The 19,678-nt window shown below is 51.5% G+C and overlaps 1 protein-coding gene across 5 annotated transcripts; it reads left to right on the forward strand.

Moving 5' to 3' along the window:
* The first annotated feature begins 1,299 nt into the window (after positions 1–1,299).
* Positions 1,300–18,610, forward strand: Dmkn (dermokine). Of its 5 annotated transcripts, NM_001166173.1 has the most exons (20): positions 1,300–1,845; positions 2,060–2,236; positions 2,335–2,391; positions 2,595–2,645; positions 2,811–3,017; positions 4,017–4,061; positions 4,704–4,766; positions 4,924–4,974; positions 7,259–7,306; positions 8,577–8,636; positions 8,770–8,817; positions 9,242–9,289; positions 12,872–12,928; positions 13,623–13,667; positions 15,152–15,199; positions 15,306–15,353; positions 15,745–15,813; positions 17,222–17,248; positions 17,377–17,424; positions 18,284–18,610. In NM_001166173.1, the coding sequence occupies exons 1-19, from the start codon at positions 1,468–1,470 to the stop codon at positions 17,422–17,424; spliced, it is 1,575 nt and encodes a 524-aa protein (NP_001159645.1). In that variant the 5' UTR covers positions 1,300–1,467; the 3' UTR covers positions 18,284–18,610. The 5 variants fall into 5 exon arrangements, with proteins under 5 accessions (NP_001159645.1, NP_766487.3, NP_001159646.1 ...); NM_172899.4 differs by lacking the exon at positions 7,259–7,306; NM_001369359.1 differs by lacking the exon at positions 4,017–4,061 and having other exon boundaries at positions 1,302–1,845.
* The last annotated feature ends 1,068 nt before the right edge of the window (positions 18,611–19,678 follow it).

Below are 19,678 nucleotides of genomic sequence, written 5' to 3' on the forward strand. Positions count from 1 at the left end.
CCAGCAATGGAACAGCAGGGAGGTGGAAGTGGGGGACAGTCAGGAATGGTGTTTATATGCAGAGAAGTGTTAGATGTTACAAGTTGGGGTGCGGGTGTTGGGGTGGGGAGAGACTGACTGAGAGACGTTGAGAAAGGTAGATGGAAACTGGCCCCTCCTAACTAGGTGATGAAGCCCAGTGTTACAAGTCGGTTCCAAGTGGGAGGGCCTGGGGCTCCTGGGAACAGAGAAGCAGTCACACTTGTCGAACAGGGACAAGATATGGGGAGGATGCTTGGGTTTCCCCATTGGAACTGTGACCAGTGGTGAGGGCCACGAGTACCGGTGTGTGTGTGTGTGTGTGTGTGTGTGTGTGTGTGTGTGTGTGTGTGTGTGTGTGAGAGAGAGAGAGAGAGAGAGAGAGAGAGAGAGAGAGAGAGAGAGAGAGAGAGATATTTTGTACTGATCCCTCTTTCCTCACCAGGGCTGCCCTGGCCCCTGGAAGGCTTCGGGCAGTGAGCAAGCAGCAGTACAGTGGCTGTGAGCTCTTACAGGCACACATGTCTTTCCATGCAGGTAAACAGGATGGGTGTCTAGGTCAGCTTCTCCCTCCCCTGGTCTTCCCGCCTACTCTTGCCCTGGGGGTGACTGACCCTCCCAATTCCCCTGCTCCGCACCCTGGGCTCCTGAACTCTCAGTGCCTGAACCCTTCCTTGTCACTAACAGAGGTATGCCACTCCTTCAACACCAGGGTACCCAGAACCTCAGAACTTAACCACAGCCCTAGAATTCCCAGTGTCTGACTGCACTGTGGATGTGTGAGAGGACAGGCACCTGCAGGTAGAGGCATGCCAGGAGAAAGATGGGAGCTGGAAATGGTCACCTCTTTCCAGTCTTCGTGCCCCTGTGCATGCTGGCTTACCCGGGATGGGTCCTCTATCCTGTGGCTTTGCTCTCTTTATACCCTTGGGGTCTCACCTGTTTGTGAGCCCTGCTTCCTAAGTACCCCCACCCTGCCGCCTCCAAAAGACAACAACACCTATCTCCTTAGATGCTCCTGTCCCCACCCTGTGCCCCAAATTCCTGAGGTTAGGCAACTGGAACACTTTTGCATCCGTCTCATCTTATTCTTTCCCCTCCCTCCCGATGGCCTGCTCCGGAGAGCTCTCTCTGTTTCAACACAAGCTCTCGCTCACAATTAAGCTTCATTACCCTATCTGTGGATAGGCCCTGAGTCACTGGAGGAGGGATCTTAAGCGGCCCAGCCCTGTTACCTTTTCCCAACCTACAGTATAAGGGGTAGTGGCAAGAAGAAAGACTCTGGAAAGCAGGGAAGTCTGGGAACAGAGAGAGAAGGCTGTGGGTCCTGGGGAAGGAGAATAAGGAAGCAAGGAAGGAAAGGAAAAGGTCTCAGCCCAGAGGAAGAAAGAAGGGAACAAATAGACTGGGCTGCAGACATCCTCAGAGGAGAGAGGGAGCTGGGCAGAGATGAAGCTACAGGGCTCTCTGGCCTGCCTCCTGCTGGCCCTATGTCTGGGTGGTGGGGCAGCTAACCCGCTGCACAGTGGAGGGGAGGGCACAGGGGCAAGTGCTGCCCATGGAGCAGGAGATGCCATTAGCCATGGAATTGGAGAGGCTGTGGGCCAAGGGGCTAAAGAAGCAGCCAGCTCTGGAATCCAGAATGCCCTAGGCCAGGGGCACGGAGAGGAAGGTGGCTCCACATTGATGGGGAGCAGAGGCGATGTTTTTGAGCACCGGCTTGGGGAAGCAGCAAGATCTCTGGGGAACGCTGGGAATGAGATTGGCAGACAGGCTGAGGATATCATTCGCCAAGGGGTAGATGCTGTCCACAACGCTGGGTCCTGGGTGAGTGGCTGGGAAGCCGGGTGTGCGGACAGGGGGTGGGGGTGGCTGGGTCAAGAACCTGGAGATGGATCAGAGGGTGAAGAGATAGTTTCTATTGTTGTCATGAATCTTCTCTTTCCTGCATGGTCCCCCCTCCCCCTTCCTTCTCTCCCTGATGGTTCTGATTCCCTCTCTCATGGTTGTCAGACTAAGGACTGGTGTATTGTCTTTGCAGGGGACATCTGGAGGTCATGGCGCATATGGCTCTCAAGGTGGTGCTGGAGTCCAGGGCAATCCTGGTCCTCAAGGGACACCCTGGGCCTCAGGAGGCAACTATGGGACTAACTCTCTGGGTGGCTCTGTGGGTCAGGGTGGCAATGGCGGACCACTCAACTATGAAACCAATGCCCAGGTAAAGTCACTACCCAGACCCATCCCTCAACCCTGTTCTCTCCACCCCTCCTTATTTCTGGATCCTAAACTCGGTCTCTGGTCTCTGCCTCCATGCAGGGAGCTGTGGCTCAGCCTGGCTACGGGACAGTGAGAGGCAACAACCAGAACTCAGGGGTAAGAAGAAGTGTGCACGGGACACAGTGGCAGGGATGAATAGAAGGGGAGGAGGAAGGGGGGGAGAGTGGAGGTCACAAGCCAGGGAAGAGGGAGGGAACTGGAAAGGGGCAAGAAAGCCAAGCCACAGGCAGCAAGAGAAGCCTGGCCTGTGGAGGTCGTTTTGACATCTCGTCCCTCATGACATCCCCTTCCATCCACAGTGTACCAACCCCCCACCTTCTGGCTCCCATGAAAGCTTCAGTAACTCTGGGGTAAGAGGAGTGCTGTCTCTGGTTTGGCTCTGGGAAGGCGGGATACAATGCTTTCTGAGGGTGGGGGTGAGGGTGGGGGAAGCTATGCAGGGCCCTGTAAGGGGACAAGGAAGACAATTGTGGAGTCTCTGTCCTTAGATATTGCTCTGTTCTTCTGGCCCTTAGGGAAGCAGCAATGATGGCAGTCGTGGTAGCCAAGGCAGTCATGGCAGTAATGGTCAGGGCAGCAGCGGTAGAGGCGGTGGCCAAGGCAACAGCGACAACAATGGCAGCAGTAGCAGTAGCAGCGGCAGCAACAGTGGCAACAGCAACAGTGGCAACAGCGGCAACAGCAACAGTGGCAACAGCGGCAACAGCGGTTCTGGGTCCCGGGTAAGTTTCTTTCTTAGAATGGGATCACAGTTCCGGTGGTGGGGACACTGGCACTGAGGTTTCCCTTAAAGCTGTCACAGCCCTCGAGTGGATGGCTTCAGTGACAGTGGTCATCCGCAACTCCTTCAGCCCCCCGCCCCCGACTTTCCCCGCCCTAATTACAGGGCTCCTTACGCAGGGGCACCGACTGTGCACACTGCCATGGTGGGAAAGCTCTGGCCCGGACCTAACCTTTACTGCTTGCTGAGCAGAGCCGAGGTGGAGGGGAGGGAAGAAGGCAGGTGGGCATAGGATAATATTGTAATCTCCAGCACAGGGGAAGCCGAAGCAGGAGGATTGCTATGAATATGAGGGCAGCCAGAGCTACATAGCTATGTCTTAAACAAAGCAAATAAGAAAACCCCCACTCGTTTGGGGTGCTTCCAGGAGAATAGGGGAAGGTTGTTATCATGGAGACTTAAGGATAGCTGCGGTGTAGACAATGCTAGTAACTAACTGTGCACGCGTGAGGTTCCCATGTGATGAGTGAGAGCCCCAGGAGAGGCACCTTAGAGAGGAGCTGAGAGAGAGAGAGACAGAGACAAGGAGAGACACAGAGAGAGACAGAGAGACAGAGACAGGCAGAGGCAGAGACAGACAGAGTTCAAACTTGGAGGCCACACGAGTTTCCTTAGGGGTCTGAGAATTGTGCCACCCAAAGGAGGAGGCTGGTGCTGGTGCCCAGCGGTGGAGAGTGCTTGTCTGGGGTGTACTAAGTCCATGTTCCATCCTCAGTTCCACATAAGCCAAGTGTGGTGACATACTCTTGCAACCCTAGCTCCTGCAGGTAGAGGCAGGATCAGGAGTTAAGGCCATCCATGGCTACATAATGAATTCAAGGTTATCCTGGGTTACATGAGAACCAAAAAATCACCACCAACAAACAAACCCAAATAAATAAAGGCCAGTTGCGGGTGGTTTTATGTGAAGAGTCTGAGACCACCCTTTCTCCCCATTCAGGACATAGAAACATCTAATTTTGATGAAGGCTATTCGGTCTCCAGGGTAAGAACCCTAGGGTCCCATTTACCTTTTTTTTTTTTTTTTTTTTTTTTTTTTTGTAAGCAAAGGTTCAAAAGGAAGGGCGAGGGTGGACAAGCCCAGCCTGCCCCCTAGGGGCAGCTGCTTTAATTTTTTTTTTTATGTGGTATATATGTGTATGTAGGTCATACATGCAGGTGCCCACAGAGGCCAGACTGGTAGATCCCCTAGAGGTGGAGTTCACAAAGATTTGAACCTCCCATGTGTCCTGGCTACTGAACTCGGGTCCTCTCAAAGAACATGAATAAGATGCTCTTAACCTCTGAGGCATCTCTTCAGCCTCAATAGCAGCTTCTTATAGGTGTGTGTGTGTGTGTGTGTGTGTGTGTGTGTGTGCACTCGTGAGAGAGAGGGAGAGAGAGAGAGAGGGAGAGGGAGAGGGAGAGGGAGAGGGAGAGGGAGAGAGAGAGAGAGAGAGAGAGAGAGAGTTAACAGCTCAGTCACTGTGTATTTTCAAAGCCTGGGCCAGGCCTGGCCTTCTATTGCTGAAGTTCAACTGCCTCTCACAACCAGTTGGCCAAAGTCAGGGAAGGATGGAGGCTGGGGACACGGCTGGGAGCTCCTGGGTCTCTTTGCATATGCTTTATGGACATTATTTCCTTGCAGGGAACCGGCAGCAGGGGTGGAAGTGGTGGAAGTGGTGGAAGTGGTGGTGGAAACAAACCCGAGGTGAGTGGACACTGGAGATACTGGAAGAGCTGTCAGGGATGGAGCTTGCCTGCACATGGTAACATTGTTTCCAAGAAGTGCTGAAGACAATGCTGCCATAGTGGGGCTGGGACTGCAGAGCAGCAGGAGACTGAGAAAAAAAATCTTTCTCCTACAGTGTAACAACCCAGGGAATGATGTGCGCATGGCCGGAGGATCTGGGAGTCAGGTGAGAGACGGACAAATTCACAGGCACAGCGGCAGCCTTTCACCACTGTAGTATGGCCCCACCCAGGAGCCCACTCTGCTCAGCATCATTACTGATGCTCACCTTCAGGCAACCTGGGAGGGAATCCAAACTTGACAAGGAAGCTACCAAACAGAAACCTCTAAAACCTCAAGTCTCCAAAGACACAGTGGATAGCAGGACAGCATTGCTTCATTTCTGATGCTTGTGTGTGTGTGTGTATGTGTGTGCGCACACACATACACACACACACACACACACACACACACACACACACACACACACACACACACACGCATGATACACTGAGCCTTGGTCATGCTAGGCAGCCACTCTACCACTGAGCCACACCCCAGCCCCTCACTGGGGGATTCTAGGCAGGGGTTCTACCACTGAGCCACGCCCCCAGCCCCTCACTGGGGGATTCTAGGCAGGGGCTCTACCACTGAGCCACGCCCCCAGCTCCTCACTGTTGGATTCTAGGCAGGGGTTCTACCACTGAGCAGCCTGCCCCCTACCCTACTCTAGCTTCTAAATGCTGGATGGATTTTAGGCAAGTGTTCTACCATGGAACTAAAATCCCCCTCCCCCTCTCTTTCTCTCAAGGCAAGTTCTCAATAACAGGATCAGTCCAGGCTGCCCTTAAACCCATAGCAATCCTATTGCCTAAGCCTTAAAAGTGCTGAGATTACAGGCATAAATCACCAAGCCCAGCTTCTTTTCAGTTTTTATCTTCAGATAAGGGTTCACTAGGTGCCTCAGGCTGGCCTTTAACTTTGATAGCAAAGTCTTATTATGCATTATGCTTTGCTATATACCCAGATGAGGCTGTGAAGAATCCATGTGTAAACCAGTCTGATTTTATTTATTTATTTTGGAGATAGGCTCTACCCCAGGCTAACCTCAGACTTTTGATGCTCCTGCCTCAGCCTTGTGATTGCCAGAGTTACAGGTCTGCACCACTCTGCCCACTGTCAGTATTTTATTAGCCTATTTCAAATGTCCCATCCCTGGCCAGGGACCGGAACCCACTGAACTCTTAAGAGTGCACACACACACCTTCCTAGTTATTCTGGAAATCTGGGTACTAGGGTCAGTACCCGCAGTGACGATGCGGGTTGAGTAAGTATGACACCCGGGTCCACACCTAGAGGTCTTGTGCAAAATGCAGGTTGAGCCAGCAGATCTGGGGTGGGGCTGGAATTCTGAGTTTCTCATCCCTTCCCTGGAGATGCTGAGGCTGCAGGGCTGGGCCCTGGTGGCAGCAGGGGTCACTGGGCAGGGAGCAAGATAAGACTGGGAGAAAATAGGGTGTGTTGGGGGAGGGGATGCAGGATGCTAAGCAGAAGCAGCTCTCCGAAGAACTTGAATATTAGGCTGCTAAGTTTTATGGGTGCCCAGGTTTTAGGAGCAGCTCTTTTAGCTTGTTAACTCTTGTTCCCTATTTATTTATTTTTAAATCAGCTTTAAGAACACAGAGAGCCTGTTAGGCTTTGTGGCGCACACCTCCCAGCACTTGGGAGGCAGAGACAGGTAGATCTCCGTGAATTCAAGCTCAGCCTAGTGTACAAAGTATATTCCAAGGCAGCCAGGGCTACACAGAGAAACCTTGTCTCAAAAAACAGAACAACCAAACCAAACCAAACAACAGCAAGAAGACCATCAGCAACAGCACCAGTTTTCTTCTATGGCCTCTGCCATTTTTCCTTTTTTCACCTTTTCTTCCTTTTTTTTTTTTTGGTACTTCAGCAGACAACAGGGAAGTCCTAGAGGTCCCAGGGGAGGAGCCGCTCTGCCTGTCACTAATCTTCAGTAGCACTACTGACAGGGCAGGTGTCCCCACATCCTGGCCAGGTCTACAGCTAGCTCTGGGAATGAGAAAAGACAATGGAGCCGCTGATCTCTAACCCAGGAGCTGGCTAAGCGGCAACAGTGTGTCCTTTCTCACCCGCTGCCACTCCCTTTCTGCCCAGTTAAGAGACCCGCCCAGCTGGAGTTTCTAGTCTGTGTCAGTTGAGCCCAGCAGCCTGGCCAGGGGAGGGCTCTGATGACTTAGTAGCAATGGTGCTTCTCGCTGTGCTCTGGGGAAGAGACTATTATCAGCAAGCGATAGATTCATAAGCGTAAGTTAGCAGTCAGCGGTCCCACATGTGACAGGTGGAAAAGAAGAGCTGGGGGACAGAAGGAGCTGCCTTTATATCCACACACCCCTCTGTCCTACCCTCTCTGCCCCACCCCCTGACTTCTGCACATTATGTTTTCCTAGGAAAGTAAAGAAAGCAGTCATCTCCTTGGAGGCTCCCATGACTACCAGGTGAGCAAGGGACAGCCAGGACAGCTTAGCAGAAGGGATTGTGGAGAGTAAGAGAGAATGCCAAGAGACAAAAGGACTTATCTCTCCTTGTAAGCTGCTCTTAAACTGCCGGGTGACTACCAGGAAGCCAAAATGGTGACTGGGATCTACCTCAGAGCCATCCTGATGGCAAGTGGGAAATGAGACAGAAGTAACAGAAGGACAGAGATCCGGGCCTGGAAGTGACACTTGGAGTCACATTTCTGGATGAGGCAGGAGGATTACAAGTTCAAGGACTGCCTGGTCTATAGTGTGTGTTCATGGCCAGCCTGGACAACTCAGAGAAATCTTACCTTAAAAAGTGAAAAAGAACTGGAACATGGCTTAGAAGTAGAGCAGTTGCCTAGTATCTCCCAGTGAGGACCTGGGGGTGTGGCTCAGTGGTAGAGTCCCTGCCTAGAATCTTCCAGTGAAGGGCTGGGGGCGTGGCTCAGAGGTAGAGCCCCTGTACAACATATGTGAGGATCTAGATTCAATTCCCAGTAATGACACCCCCCCCGAGAGATCAAGAGAATATACATACATGTGTATGTATGTATATACACACACACATACACATATGTGCATATAAATGTGCTTAATAGGTAAGTATTGAGAAGTGGAAAGTTGCTGAACTTTGGGCATAAAGATGGGGGTTAAAGGTCAGGTCTGCCCCTTATTATCTATGTATTTTCAGGCAAGTCCTTTGGCCCTTTGTATCTGGGAACCCCGACTTCTTCCTCTGCTTCCTTAACCACTGTACACTGTAAACAAACCAAGGCCCAGGGTCCAGACAGGTAGACAGAGCCTGATACATCCTGCTAACCACTTCTGTTAAAATGCAGTCATCTCAAACAGGTCCTATGGCAAGATAAGGTGTGGTGCTGGGCACACAGTAGGGCCACATGTCATCTATCATCAACTTCATTGGTCTTTGTGTGGGGCAGGCAGAATAAAGCGGAGGCAAGGATGTGAAGGTGACAGTCAGGCATGACGGTGGATCACTGTTAATCCCTGTAAATCTGGGGAGAGGATGACTCCAAACACGTCTCAAGAGTCTAAGTCAGCCACATGGTTGAAGTTACTCATCTTTTTGAGCTGAGAATGCAGGTGTGGGAGAGAGATAAGAAAGAGTTATGGAGAGGAGAGATGAGGGGCCAGTGGTGCAGTGGGTGGGTCTGGGATAGACTGACAGGATTTGTCTGACAGTGGACATGAGTCTTGAACATGTCTCTCCCTTCCCTCTATGCAGGGGCATGGGTCCAATGGTGGCAATATACAAAAAGAAGCTGTCAATGGACTCAACACTATGGTGAGTGGATGTCTTCCTCTACCCTGGGTTGGGACCGGGGTGTCAGGCATACTTTATCATTATCCCTCCTGACACCCACATCTCCTGCCTCTGCCTCTTGCTCACCTCGCGCCCTCTCTCGTCCATTCCTTAGAACTCGGATGCATCTACCTTGCCCTTCAACATTGACAATTTCTGGGAGGTGAGTTCTGGAAGCTTCTCTGCTCCCTTTGGAGAAGCACCCCTTATCCTCACTCCTCCGCATCCTGCGAGAAAGCCACACCCTCGGCCTTGACATTTGTTTTTATTTTTGCATATGAATGCTCTGCTGGCATAGATGTGTGCACATTGTGTGTGTGCCCAGTGCCAGCAGAGGCCAGCAGAGGCCAGCAGAGGGCATCAGATCTCCTGGAACTGGAGTTACAGACTCTGTGAACCACCATGTGGGTGCTTGGAATAGAATTCAGGTCCCCTGTAACAGCATCCAGGATTCTTACCCACTTAGTGACCTCTCCAGCCCAGCCCTTGACCCTTTCTGGCCCGAAAAAAAGAGAACAAAACGAAAACCAAACCAAACATTTTTTTTAATGATCTGACTTAAATATATCTTATTATTTTCTCTGCAGAATCTTAAGTCCAAGACGCGCTTCATTAACTGGGATGCCATAAACAAGGTAAGGGCCACAAGGCCATGACCTGCTGACTTGAGAGCAGAGAACAAGAGAGTGGGGGGCCAGACATCTTCATGGTGAGGCAGGGGGAGAGTCATGATAGCCACTAAAATGGTATTTAAGTAAATGCTCAAACAAAATGAGTCCACACGTGGGAGCCAATGGAGATCTGGAAAGAGGGTGTAAATTCATAGATTCCTGGGAGCTGGGCATGTGTGGGTGGGATGGAAGTTGTAAATATTTCAACATAAAGAACAGGCAGACCCTCAACCTCAGTCGAGTCGCTCCTCAGACCTGCAAGAGTGCAGGCTTATTATTCTGGTAATTTTGGAAGAAAAGGCAGTATGGTTGGCAAATTCAAGGCCATCCTGGACTACAGAGGGAGTTTATAGCCTGTTTGGGTGATTTAAGAAGAGGATATCTCAGAATTAAAACCCACCAGTGAATGCCCGAGTTGAAACTCTAGGTAGAGATCCTGCCTAGAATTCCCTAATGAGGGGCTGGGGGTGTGGCTCAGCAGTAGACCACTTTATCAGGCTCTCTAGTGGCCCTAGATTCAATCTCAAGCATTGGAAAAAGTTAATTTTTTAAACCAAAGATAGGGCTGGAGAAATGGCTCTGTGTTTCAGATATATGCTGATCTTGCAGATGAAAGAGTTCCCAGCACCAACATCAGGCAGCTCACAACTGTCTGTAAATCTAATGCCAGGGGATCTAATGCCCTCTTCTGGCCTCCTCCCAACACACAGAGAAAGAGACAGATATAGTTATACACACACACACACACACACACACACACACACACACACACACACACACACAGAGGCACACATGTAAACATTTTTAAAGTGAAAGCAAACTCCAACCTTGCTTTAAAAAAAAAAAAGTGGTCCAAACAGGTACCTCTGTCATCCACAGTCATGGTTTTCTGCCAGGGGAGTTTGGGCTTTTCTTTGCCCTTTATCCTCTCAATTCGCATCAAACTATCACGATGCCAAACCATTCTGGCCAGGGGCATCCACTGTGAAAAGGAAGGGTGGGGTGCAAGAAGGAGAAAGAATTTCACTGCCCTAGCTGGGAGGATTATACATGAGCAGGGACACTTCCAACACCTGTCACCCATCTGGTGACAGCAGCTCCCCTGTGCATTTTCCTTGTTTCTCTCTGGATTTGTCAAACTTCATATGTCCTCACTCAGTAAATTCCCTACCATCATGCCTACTCAGTCTGCCTAATCCCTTTTGTATAGAGCTGGGGACTGAACCTAGAGTGTCACCAGGGCTACATAAGCAGCTCTACCTGTAAGCCACGCCTCCAACCACTCACTGAAGGATTCTAGGCAGATTCTCTACCACTGGTCCATCCCCTCACTGGGGGATTCTAGGTAGGTGCTCTACCACTGAGCCACGCCCCCAGCCCCCCCACTGGGGGATTCTAGGCAGGGCTCTACCACTGAGCCACACCCCCAGCCCCTCACTGGGGGATTCTAGGCAGGGGCTCTACCACTGAGCCACGCCCCCAGCCCCTCACTGGGGGATTCTAGGCAGGGGCTCTACCACTGAGCCACGCCCCCAGGCCCCCCACTGGGGGATTCTAGGCAGGGCTCTACCACTGAGTCACACCCCCAGCCCCTCACTGGGGGATTTTAGGCAGAGGCTCTACCACTGAACCACACCCCCAGCCCCTCACTGGGGGATTCTAGGCAGGGGCTCTACCACTGAGCCACGCCCCCAGCCCCTCCCTGGGGGATTCTAGGCAGGTGAGTACTACTGAGCTGTATCCCTAGCATTCTTTTTCACTTTTTGAGACAGGGATTCAGTAAGTTGTCGGGCAGTCCTTGAACTCAATGTCCTCCTGCCTCAGTCTCCTTAGTAGCTGGATTGACAGACCTGAGATACTGGGCTCAGAAAACTTGGGGGTTGACAGCACACACCCAAGTGATGGGGTGGCCTTCTCAAGAGTCACCAAGACACATTTAAAAGAGAATATGAAGTACCTGCTAAAGTTTAAAAATCAGCACTTAATAATTTAGGTGCCTGGCTTATCTTGAAATATTTGGCCAGTCTAGGTCCTCCTTTCCATGGGATAGAGTGGCTTTACTCTGTGCTATGGGTTCTTGTTCTCCAGTGGCTGCTCTGACCCTGTCCATTGAGCCTTCCAGGACTTAAGGTCTTTATGGAAAAGTAGGCATTGTGAGATGGGGGGAGAACTGCCTAGACAGTTTTGACCTCTGAGGGCTGAGGCAAGGAATGAGAGATGCAGATTTCCCCACAGCAGTGCGTTTCTGGTTTAAATGAACAAAATTATTTTTTTTTAAAGTCCTTTATCACTTAACTTTGAGACAGAGCCTTCCAATGTAGCTCCAGTTAGCTTTGAACTTATTAGGTAGCCCAGAATTACCTCAAACCTGAGAGTTTCCTGCCTCAGCCTCTTGAATGCTTGGATTCCAGGCATGCACCGTGCCTGGATTAGAGGTTTGACTGTTTGTTGGTTTTTTTGAGACACGGTTTCTTTGTGTAGTCCTGGCTGTCCTGGAACTCACTCTGTAGACCAGGCTGGCCTCAAACTCAGAAATCCGCCTGCCTCTGCCTCCCGAGTGCTGGGATTAAAGGCGTGTGACACCACTGCCCGGTGAGAGGTCTGTTTTTTAAGAAACCAGCTTCTGGTGGGATAAGTCTCCTTCTAAAGTCTTTGGAGATGGGTGGGGGTGGGGACTCAGGACTCCAGAGGAGGCCAGGGTACAGGCTTGCACTATACTAGGGGCTGCACACATGACCAAGCATTTGTGCCCATGTGGGAATGCTAGGGAGGTAGGATTCATAGGAACTGGCCTTCCAGCAATCAGTCCAGGAGAAAGGAGTGCTGGGCAGAATCGGCACCCAGCTCCAGTCTTTCCCAGAGGAAGGGATGTGGAAGCTGAGCACTTTAGCCAATGGGAGGAGTGAGGGGAGGGGCTCTAGCCCAAGCTGGAACATCTGGTTTGTGTGGAGAATAGATAGCATCTTAAAAGATCCGTGCAGATTTTGAGAGCAGGGTCCCTGCTAGCCAACCCCTGGCCATTGCTCCCAGAGATACCCACGGCACGAGCTTCCTCTTAGAGCCTATTTCTCTGCTCAGGACAAGGGGAGATCTCACAAACCATGACCTCCAGATGAGGAGCTACCAGCTCCATGAGAGACCCACCATTCCATCACCCCTAACTCTTACCCTTCTCCCTGGAAATAAATTGTAGCTGCCCCATACTGCTAGTCTCTGCTCCTTTTTTCACCTCCACTGTTGTCCTAGAACAGGGTGGGGAGATGTGTTGGTGACTGGTAGCCCTGGGTCCTGAGGGGTTTGTGACAGTTGTGTTGTGTCAAGGAGAGGGACTGGGAGAAGGCAGAGCTGGGCGTGGGCCCACACAGCACAGACCTCTAGCCAGTCTCTGGTTCCAGGTTCTGGTGTCTCCGGGGATTCCCAGCATGGCTTTCACACATTAGTTACAAGGTATCTCTGAAGGCTGAAAGGCAGCAGTAGGAGGAGCTGAGACTTTAGGTGGGCAGTGGCAGGCTCCATGATAACCTGTTGCCTGTCTTTTGTTCACAGGGTCATGCCCCATCTCCCAGCACTCGGGCTTTACTCTACTTCCGCAAACTGTGGGAGGTAGGAGAACTCCCACTTTCCGAAGACCCGGGATCCTGGCCATCATGGTCCCCTTGCCCCAATGTCTCCCTCAAAGACATGTAGCCCACCTACCACAAACATTGTCACTCTTTTTTTGGGAGTGGGGGTTTATGTTTTATTTCTTCAGTGCTGCAGGTGGAACAGAGAGCACTTGCTAAGCACATGCTAAGCACATGCTAAGTACATGCTAAGCGAGTGCTCTATTACTAACCAACATCTGTGGCTGTTATTTCACATTTTTGAGACAGGATCTCACTATAGATCCCTAGCTGGCTTTGAACTTGCTAGCTAGCCCAAGCTAGCCTTGAATTCTCTATGTAACACAGGCTAGCTTGGAACCCACAGTCCTCTTGCCTTGGCCTTCTGAGTGCAAGGATCCTGGGTGTGTACCGCCACACCTGGTAACTCTCTTCATCTTTGAGATAGGCCATCTCATTATATCAACACACCTGATGACTCTCTTCATCTTTGAGATAGGCCATCTTATCATATTTTTATCCCCGACAGCATCTCAAACTTAAGCACCCTCAATTTCCCAAATGTTTGTATTCATCCAAACCCAAGCCGCACCTGGCCCTCCCTGCAGCTACCTGGCATCCTGCCCAGTGTGTTACCATTTCTTTACTGAGTTTTGGCACCATGGGTACTCTCTCATCTCTCCTTCTCCTTCCAGAATTTCAAACGCAGCACTCCTTTCTTCAACTGGAAACAGATTGAGGTGAGGGGGTTGGGTAGAACTTTTGGGATATGGCATCTTGGCTCTAGGGACTTAGGGTTGGCAGCCCTTGACAGGTAGCTTGCTGATTTTCTTCCTGTCCCTGATGACGGAGGACACCTTCCCTTCCCTCTCCTGGGATTGTGCAATCCTGAGTTGGGTGGAGTGGGAGTGAGAGAGCGTGTGCGCGCGCGGGAAGCTATGAGTCATGGAAGGAAAGAGGACTGGGGTGGTGGGAGGGGTCTCCCTAGGATAAAATCCCAGGGTAGGAGGCTGAGGCACTCACTGTACGAGAGCACAACCATGAAACCAGTCACGGCCTCTGCTCTGCTGCTTATCCTGCTGGGTGTGGCCTGGCGTGGAGACAGCCACAGCTGGGTGGGTACCGAGGGAAAGTGGGGCGGGGGGACCACAAGATGGAAGGACTTGGGGTCAACTCTCAAGGGATGGCAAGGGGGCTACAGGGGCGGAGAGTGGAGGGGAATAAGGAAGGTAAAGTCAAGTTCAGGCAGGTCTAGAGGCCTGAACAGCTGGGTCTTGGGTATGAGGAGCAGGTCCACCGGGTCACGGAGAAAGCCACACCTCAGCGTTGCGTGGTTAGTGGCCTTTGGGAACCAAAACTGAGGAGAGATTGTCTGAGTTCCTTATGCACATAGGTAGGACCAGAGTGACTGCATTGTAATTTTTTTTTCAAGAAAAATTAGAAATCTGATTTTAAATCATTCGCAACTAATTTTCTTTTTTTTTTTTTAAAGAAGACCAAACAAAAGGGTCTAGAGGGCTTTGAGTGGCCAGTTTATGACCTCAGTACCAGAGCTGGTGGTAGGGCTAAGACTCAGTATCAGGGGACTGGAAAGATGGCTTAGTAGTAGAGCCTCTGCCTAGAATCCCCCAGTGAGGGGCTGGGGTGTGGCTCAGTGGTAGAGCCTCTGCCTAGAGTAGGTTTGATCCTATGGCCTCCATCAGATATGAAGGAGCTGTAGGCGTGCACTGCAGACTTCTTTAAATGTTGCCGTGCCTGTCTTCCCTGCGCTGGGAACCATCCTATCACTGAGTTCCTGCTACCTCATGGAGAACAGCATCTGCTTAGCAGGATTAAAAGGCCTACAGGGAGCAGCAGGGGCTGCTGTAGGTTCATAGCTGGCTGGGCTAAGGGACCCCTGTGGGTTGCCTTTGTTATTCTAGCACCAGTCAACACTCAGAGCTTCCAACCCTGCAGCCTGTGTGGAGGTGGCGCTGTTGCCCAACTGGGCCCTCCACCATTGCTCCCCCAACCCCCGAGTGTGGAAACCTGTGTCCTATATCTGTCTGGGCCATTGGCTTCCTCCAGGCTTACTGGACTGAGCTGGGACCATTACAGGGGTGGGGTGGGACAGGCAGAGCCCTGAGAGGAGGCAGAGCTGAGGCGGTGCAGTGTGCGGGCTCTGGAAGGTTGGCAAGGCCTAGAGGACTGTGGACACTGATCATGGCTTCTGACTCCCTTTTAGGGTTCAGATCTGTCATCTCTGCAGAAGAGGGCAGGTGGAGCTGACCAGGTGAGTTTCTTTGTCCAAGGGCTCCCCTGGAAGGGCCTGGGTCTCTTACCACCCCATTCTCACAGTTGGCTAAGCTGAAATTCTCTTCCTTCTCTCCCACTGACAGTTTTCTAAGCCTGAAGCAAGACAAGATCTTTCAGCTGACTCATCCAAGGCAAGAGCTCCTTCCCTGACCCCCAACTTAAATGCCACCTTTATTCCTCGGGGTCTCTTGTCCTTACCTCCCATGTCACGCTGGAGGAGCTGGGATGGATTGCAGAGGAGGAGGAGGAGGAGGAGGAGGAGGAGGAGGAGGAGGAGGAGGAGGGGGAGGAGGAGGAGGAGGGGGAGGAGGAGGAGGAGGGGGAGGAGGAGGAGGAGGGGAAGAGGAATCTGGGCACCAGTTAACCCTGTTGGGTAACAGGAAAGAAAGCCCCCGCTACACAGAGGGGGCAAAGCATGGCTTCTAAGAAACCAGCTGTCTGGGCACAGAAGTGGAGGCTTATTAGATGATGAAATGACATTTCCCCTTCTCCTCTACACCTCATGCCCCTTTGTTCCTACAGAACTACTACAATAACCAGCAGGTGAATCCTACTTACAACTGGCAATACTATACCAAGACCACTGCCAAGGTGAATTTTGAGAAAACTCTGTTTTCTCAGGGTGGGGGTGGGGGTGGGGTTGGGAGGGTGTCTCTGCTTGGAGCAGAGAGCCGCTTCTCTCTTCCCTCCATCACACTGTGTAAGGAGGACACCAGTGGGTGGGGTGCCCCAGACAGACCCCCAGCAGCTAGGAAGTAGGTGCAGGAGAGAGACCTAGGCCACACAGGAGGCTTGCCTCGGGGCATTGCTCTTGCTTGCAGTTGTGGGGCAGCAGCTGGAGTAGAGGATAGCATCCCAGCGCATCCTAGAAGCTAAGCTTTGGGACTTTTGGTTGGTGGGGAACTGAAGGCCTCCTTGCTCCTCCGAGGAATTAGAGAAGGGAGGAAAAGAGACTTGAGAGGTTTGTTTTGTGGAGTTGCAGATTTGGCTGTCTTAGGGGTGTGAGGTGGTTCAGAGGGTAAAGGGGCTTGCTGCCAAGCCTCATAGCCCGAGACCAAACCCCTGGACCCACATGGTGAAAGGAGAAAGCTGACTCTGCTATGTTGTCTTCTGACCTCCACATGTATTCCGAGGCCCAAATACATACATACACAAAACAGCTTTTTCTTTAAAAAAAAAAAAGTTTTTTAAAAGAAATAAAAAAAGAAATATACAGCCTTAGGAGTTAGGGGTGTGGCTTCAAGGCAGAGTACCTGTTTCACAGAGGAAAGCCCTGGGCTCTGGTCCTAGCATTTGCAAACCCATCAGCCTGCCAACCAACCAGCCAAAAAATAAACAAGGTGATATTATAATGCCAGACAGGAATATGTTAGATACCAGCATGGCTGACAAGGACAGCCAGGCCAGGGACCGCTTTCCATTTCTCCTCTGAGATAAGAGAAGCTGCATCGAGGCCACACATAGCCTACCATCCCAGCAACCTGGGCTGGGGTGGGGATGGTGACTGAGGCAGGGGGATGACGAGAAGTTCAGGGACTGCCTGGGCTATGGTGCACATCTAGCCTGGGCACTTACTGTCTCAAAATATAAAGGCCAAGGATGCAGCTCAGTGGTAGGATGCTTCCTAGTGCGTGTGAGACTCTGTGCTCCACTTCTCTCGGCACCTCGAAAACAAAGACAAAAGCAAGCAAGCAAACAAACGACACCATAGGCCTCACCTGGCTTCTGTGTGTGGCTGACCTCCATCCGTCCCACAAGCAGGAGAGGTTTCCTCTCCCACTCCTCTATTCCATTGTGTGTTTGGGGGATTCAATATCATCCTGGATAAAATGGGTGCTCAGGACAGAAAGGCCATAGACTGAATCTCTACAGCCAGCGGGAAGGGCTTTGCTGATAATGTTGGCTTATCATGGGGGATCTTGGGGAGCCTGAGGCCAAGGGGTAGCCTAGAGAGGACCACCATGGCTTCCTGTGATCTCCTTTGATCTTCCCTTCCCAGGCGGGAGTCACACCTTCATCTTCCTCGGTGAGTACCAGGGTGTGCATAGGGGGCGGGGTTAAGGATGCAGCTTGAGGCAACACCCCCTCCATCCAGGCTGCTGAGGGTGGTGGTGACAGTATGGTGCTCACTCAGCCATTCTCCTTGTCCTGCAGGCTTCCCGGGCACAACCTGGCCTGCTGAAGTGGCTGAAGTTTTGGTAGGTAAGTGTCAAGGCTGAGCGCCAGGAGCAGAAGGAGCCACCTCTGGGAGCTGAGGATTCCCTTGGCCCTCAGTGAGCAGCACTGGAAGGCTGGTGTCCTTGGGGTGCATACTGAAGAGTGATTAGGAAGAGCACCTGCTTTGTGGGGGGTGGAGAAAGACTCCTTAGAAAAAGGCCTAGGAGGCAGGCAGCAGCGGTGGCCGAGGCCTTTAATCCCAGCACTTGAGAGGCAGAGGCAGGTGCATCTCTGAGTTTGAAGCCAGCCTGGTCTACAGAGCAAGTTCTAGGAAAGAAAGAGCTATACAGAGAAACCCTGTCTCAGGGAAAAAAAATAAAACCACCCCCCAAACAAAAAACAAACCCAAATAAACAAAGAAAACGTCCCAGGGGCTGTATATGAGTGAATGGTGGTTGAAGAACAGAGAGGAAACTTTAAGGTTTAGAACCAAGGAGAAGGCTGGTCAACGGCACTAACAGACAGAAGGCGAAGGTTCAGAGGTGGGTTGAAGTAAGGCCCCAAGAAGGAAGTCTGTTTTTCTTGTTGATATCTTGTTTTGTATTTTGGAGGCAGGGTCTTTTTGTGTAGCTCAGCGTGGTCTAATCCTCTTGCCTCAGCCTCCTGGAGGCTGGTGGGATGGGTGCTTACCGTCATGCCTGGCCTGGAAAGTGGTTATTCAGTACCTCAGTGGGCCCATAGCATCTATTTTATATAGGAGTAAGAGTGAGGGGTCTGAAGGCCGACAGGGAGGACTCTAAGGGACCCCTGGAGCCAGGAATCTTCATGAAAGGCTTTGTTCTCCATCAGTGTAGGAATGGTTGGGTCCTCTCATTTTTTTTCTCCTGCTTTCTTTTTCTTCTAGAACATTCCTTCTAGTCACTGCGGACTCCTCACGAATGCACACAGGTCTTCAGGGAGTTTGACTGTCCTTACCCAGAGTCCTCTCTGATGCAGCTGACCTACCTGGGCATGACAAGCCTGTCATCTCGCCTGGGGACCTGGTTTATCTGTCCTCATTCTCCCCATTCGATTGTGGTGTCTTGGCGACTAATCAGTTTCATTGTATAACCAGCCAGATCTTCACCTCTTCTTCCGTACGTGACCGCAAGTCCCTGGAACGAGGCATCTGGAGCTTCCTACTCTCCAGTTTCTCTGTGGAAATAAAACATGACTCTTTGTTTCCCTGAGACTCTCTTGACTCCTTATTCAATACGACCCTGCTGACCTGGATGCAGGGGGAGTGGAAATGTGGGTTGGTGGCTGGGAGAACCTGAGCATGAAATGAGAGATGCGACTGGCTGGAGAGAGAGGAGACCTGGGCTTAGGTTTGGGTATCACAGGATCAGCTAGCTGATGGCTTCCTGCAAGTTTCTCCGTCTGCAAAAACAATCTTTGCCTAACATGAATTACAGTATCACGCTTAGTAGCTCTAGATGTCTTGATGGCCTGCCTGAAAGGACAATTGCTCAAAACAGGAGATTGGAGTCAGGAGGCTGTTCAAAATGACACACCAGTTCTGGAGGTGGAGATGCACAGAGACCAACAGACCGTCAGGGATGCATGGGACCAGGCAGGACAGAGCCGGGCATGTCATACATTAATGTTTGGATGGGGACAAGCAGACGGTGGCAGTGTTTAGGAAGCTGGCAAAGGAAGGGGGAGCCAAAGCTACCTTGTCATGTAACAGCTGTTATGACCCTGAGGAAGAAGGCAGGAAACTTTCCCGTTAGTGAACCGTTGCATGAGGCACCGGCTCTGGGCACAGGCTGGGGAGCCCCTATCACAGTCCTCCCACACCCCACGCCCCCAATATCCATGAGGGGGAACAGGAAGTAAAAGAAAGACAAGAAATCCTGCCAAATCGAGTGTGTCCTGTGCCCTTTGCAAGTTCGCTAAGCCCTTGGCTGCTGTCTTTGTAGCCAAGGCCTCAAGTTGTGAATCAGTGAAACCTGGCCCTAACCTGACTCAAGCAAGCCACCTGATCAAGGCTACTTCTTCAGATCAGAAATTCTGGTCCACTCCTTTGCTCCGCCTTCCCCTTAATTTGTTTTTTAAATTGAGGCTCTGGTTGTTCATCTACTCTACTGTATTGAGGGCCTTGCCATACCTCACCACAGCCACATGGGGGCAGAGGAGAGGCTGCCCCGGGAGAAGCCCCGGTCTCACTTAGGGACAGTGGGACAGGTGCATTCTGCTGTGTGAAATGGAATGGGAACCCAGGTCTCCTGGGGCCAGTCCCCTGGAACCAAGTAACTAG

This window comes from Mus musculus, chromosome 7 (genome assembly GCF_000001635.26).
Source record: "Mus musculus strain C57BL/6J chromosome 7, GRCm38.p6 C57BL/6J".
Taxonomy (NCBI): Eukaryota; Metazoa; Chordata; class Mammalia; order Rodentia; family Muridae; genus Mus; species Mus musculus.

Excerpts from the sequence above, each read along its gene's own strand:
- Dmkn (NM_001166173.1), top strand. The coding sequence starts at position 1,468 with ATGAAGCTACAGGGCTCTCTGGCCTGCCTCCTGCTGGCCCTATGTCTG. Across the intron at positions 4,062-4,703 it reads AAGGCTATTCGGTCTCCAGG|GGAACCGGCAGCAGGGGTGG; the intron begins GTAAGAACCCTA and ends ATTTCCTTGCAG. Across the intron at positions 9,290-12,871 it reads ACTGGGATGCCATAAACAAG|GGTCATGCCCCATCTCCCAG; the intron begins GTAAGGGCCACA and ends TTTTGTTCACAG.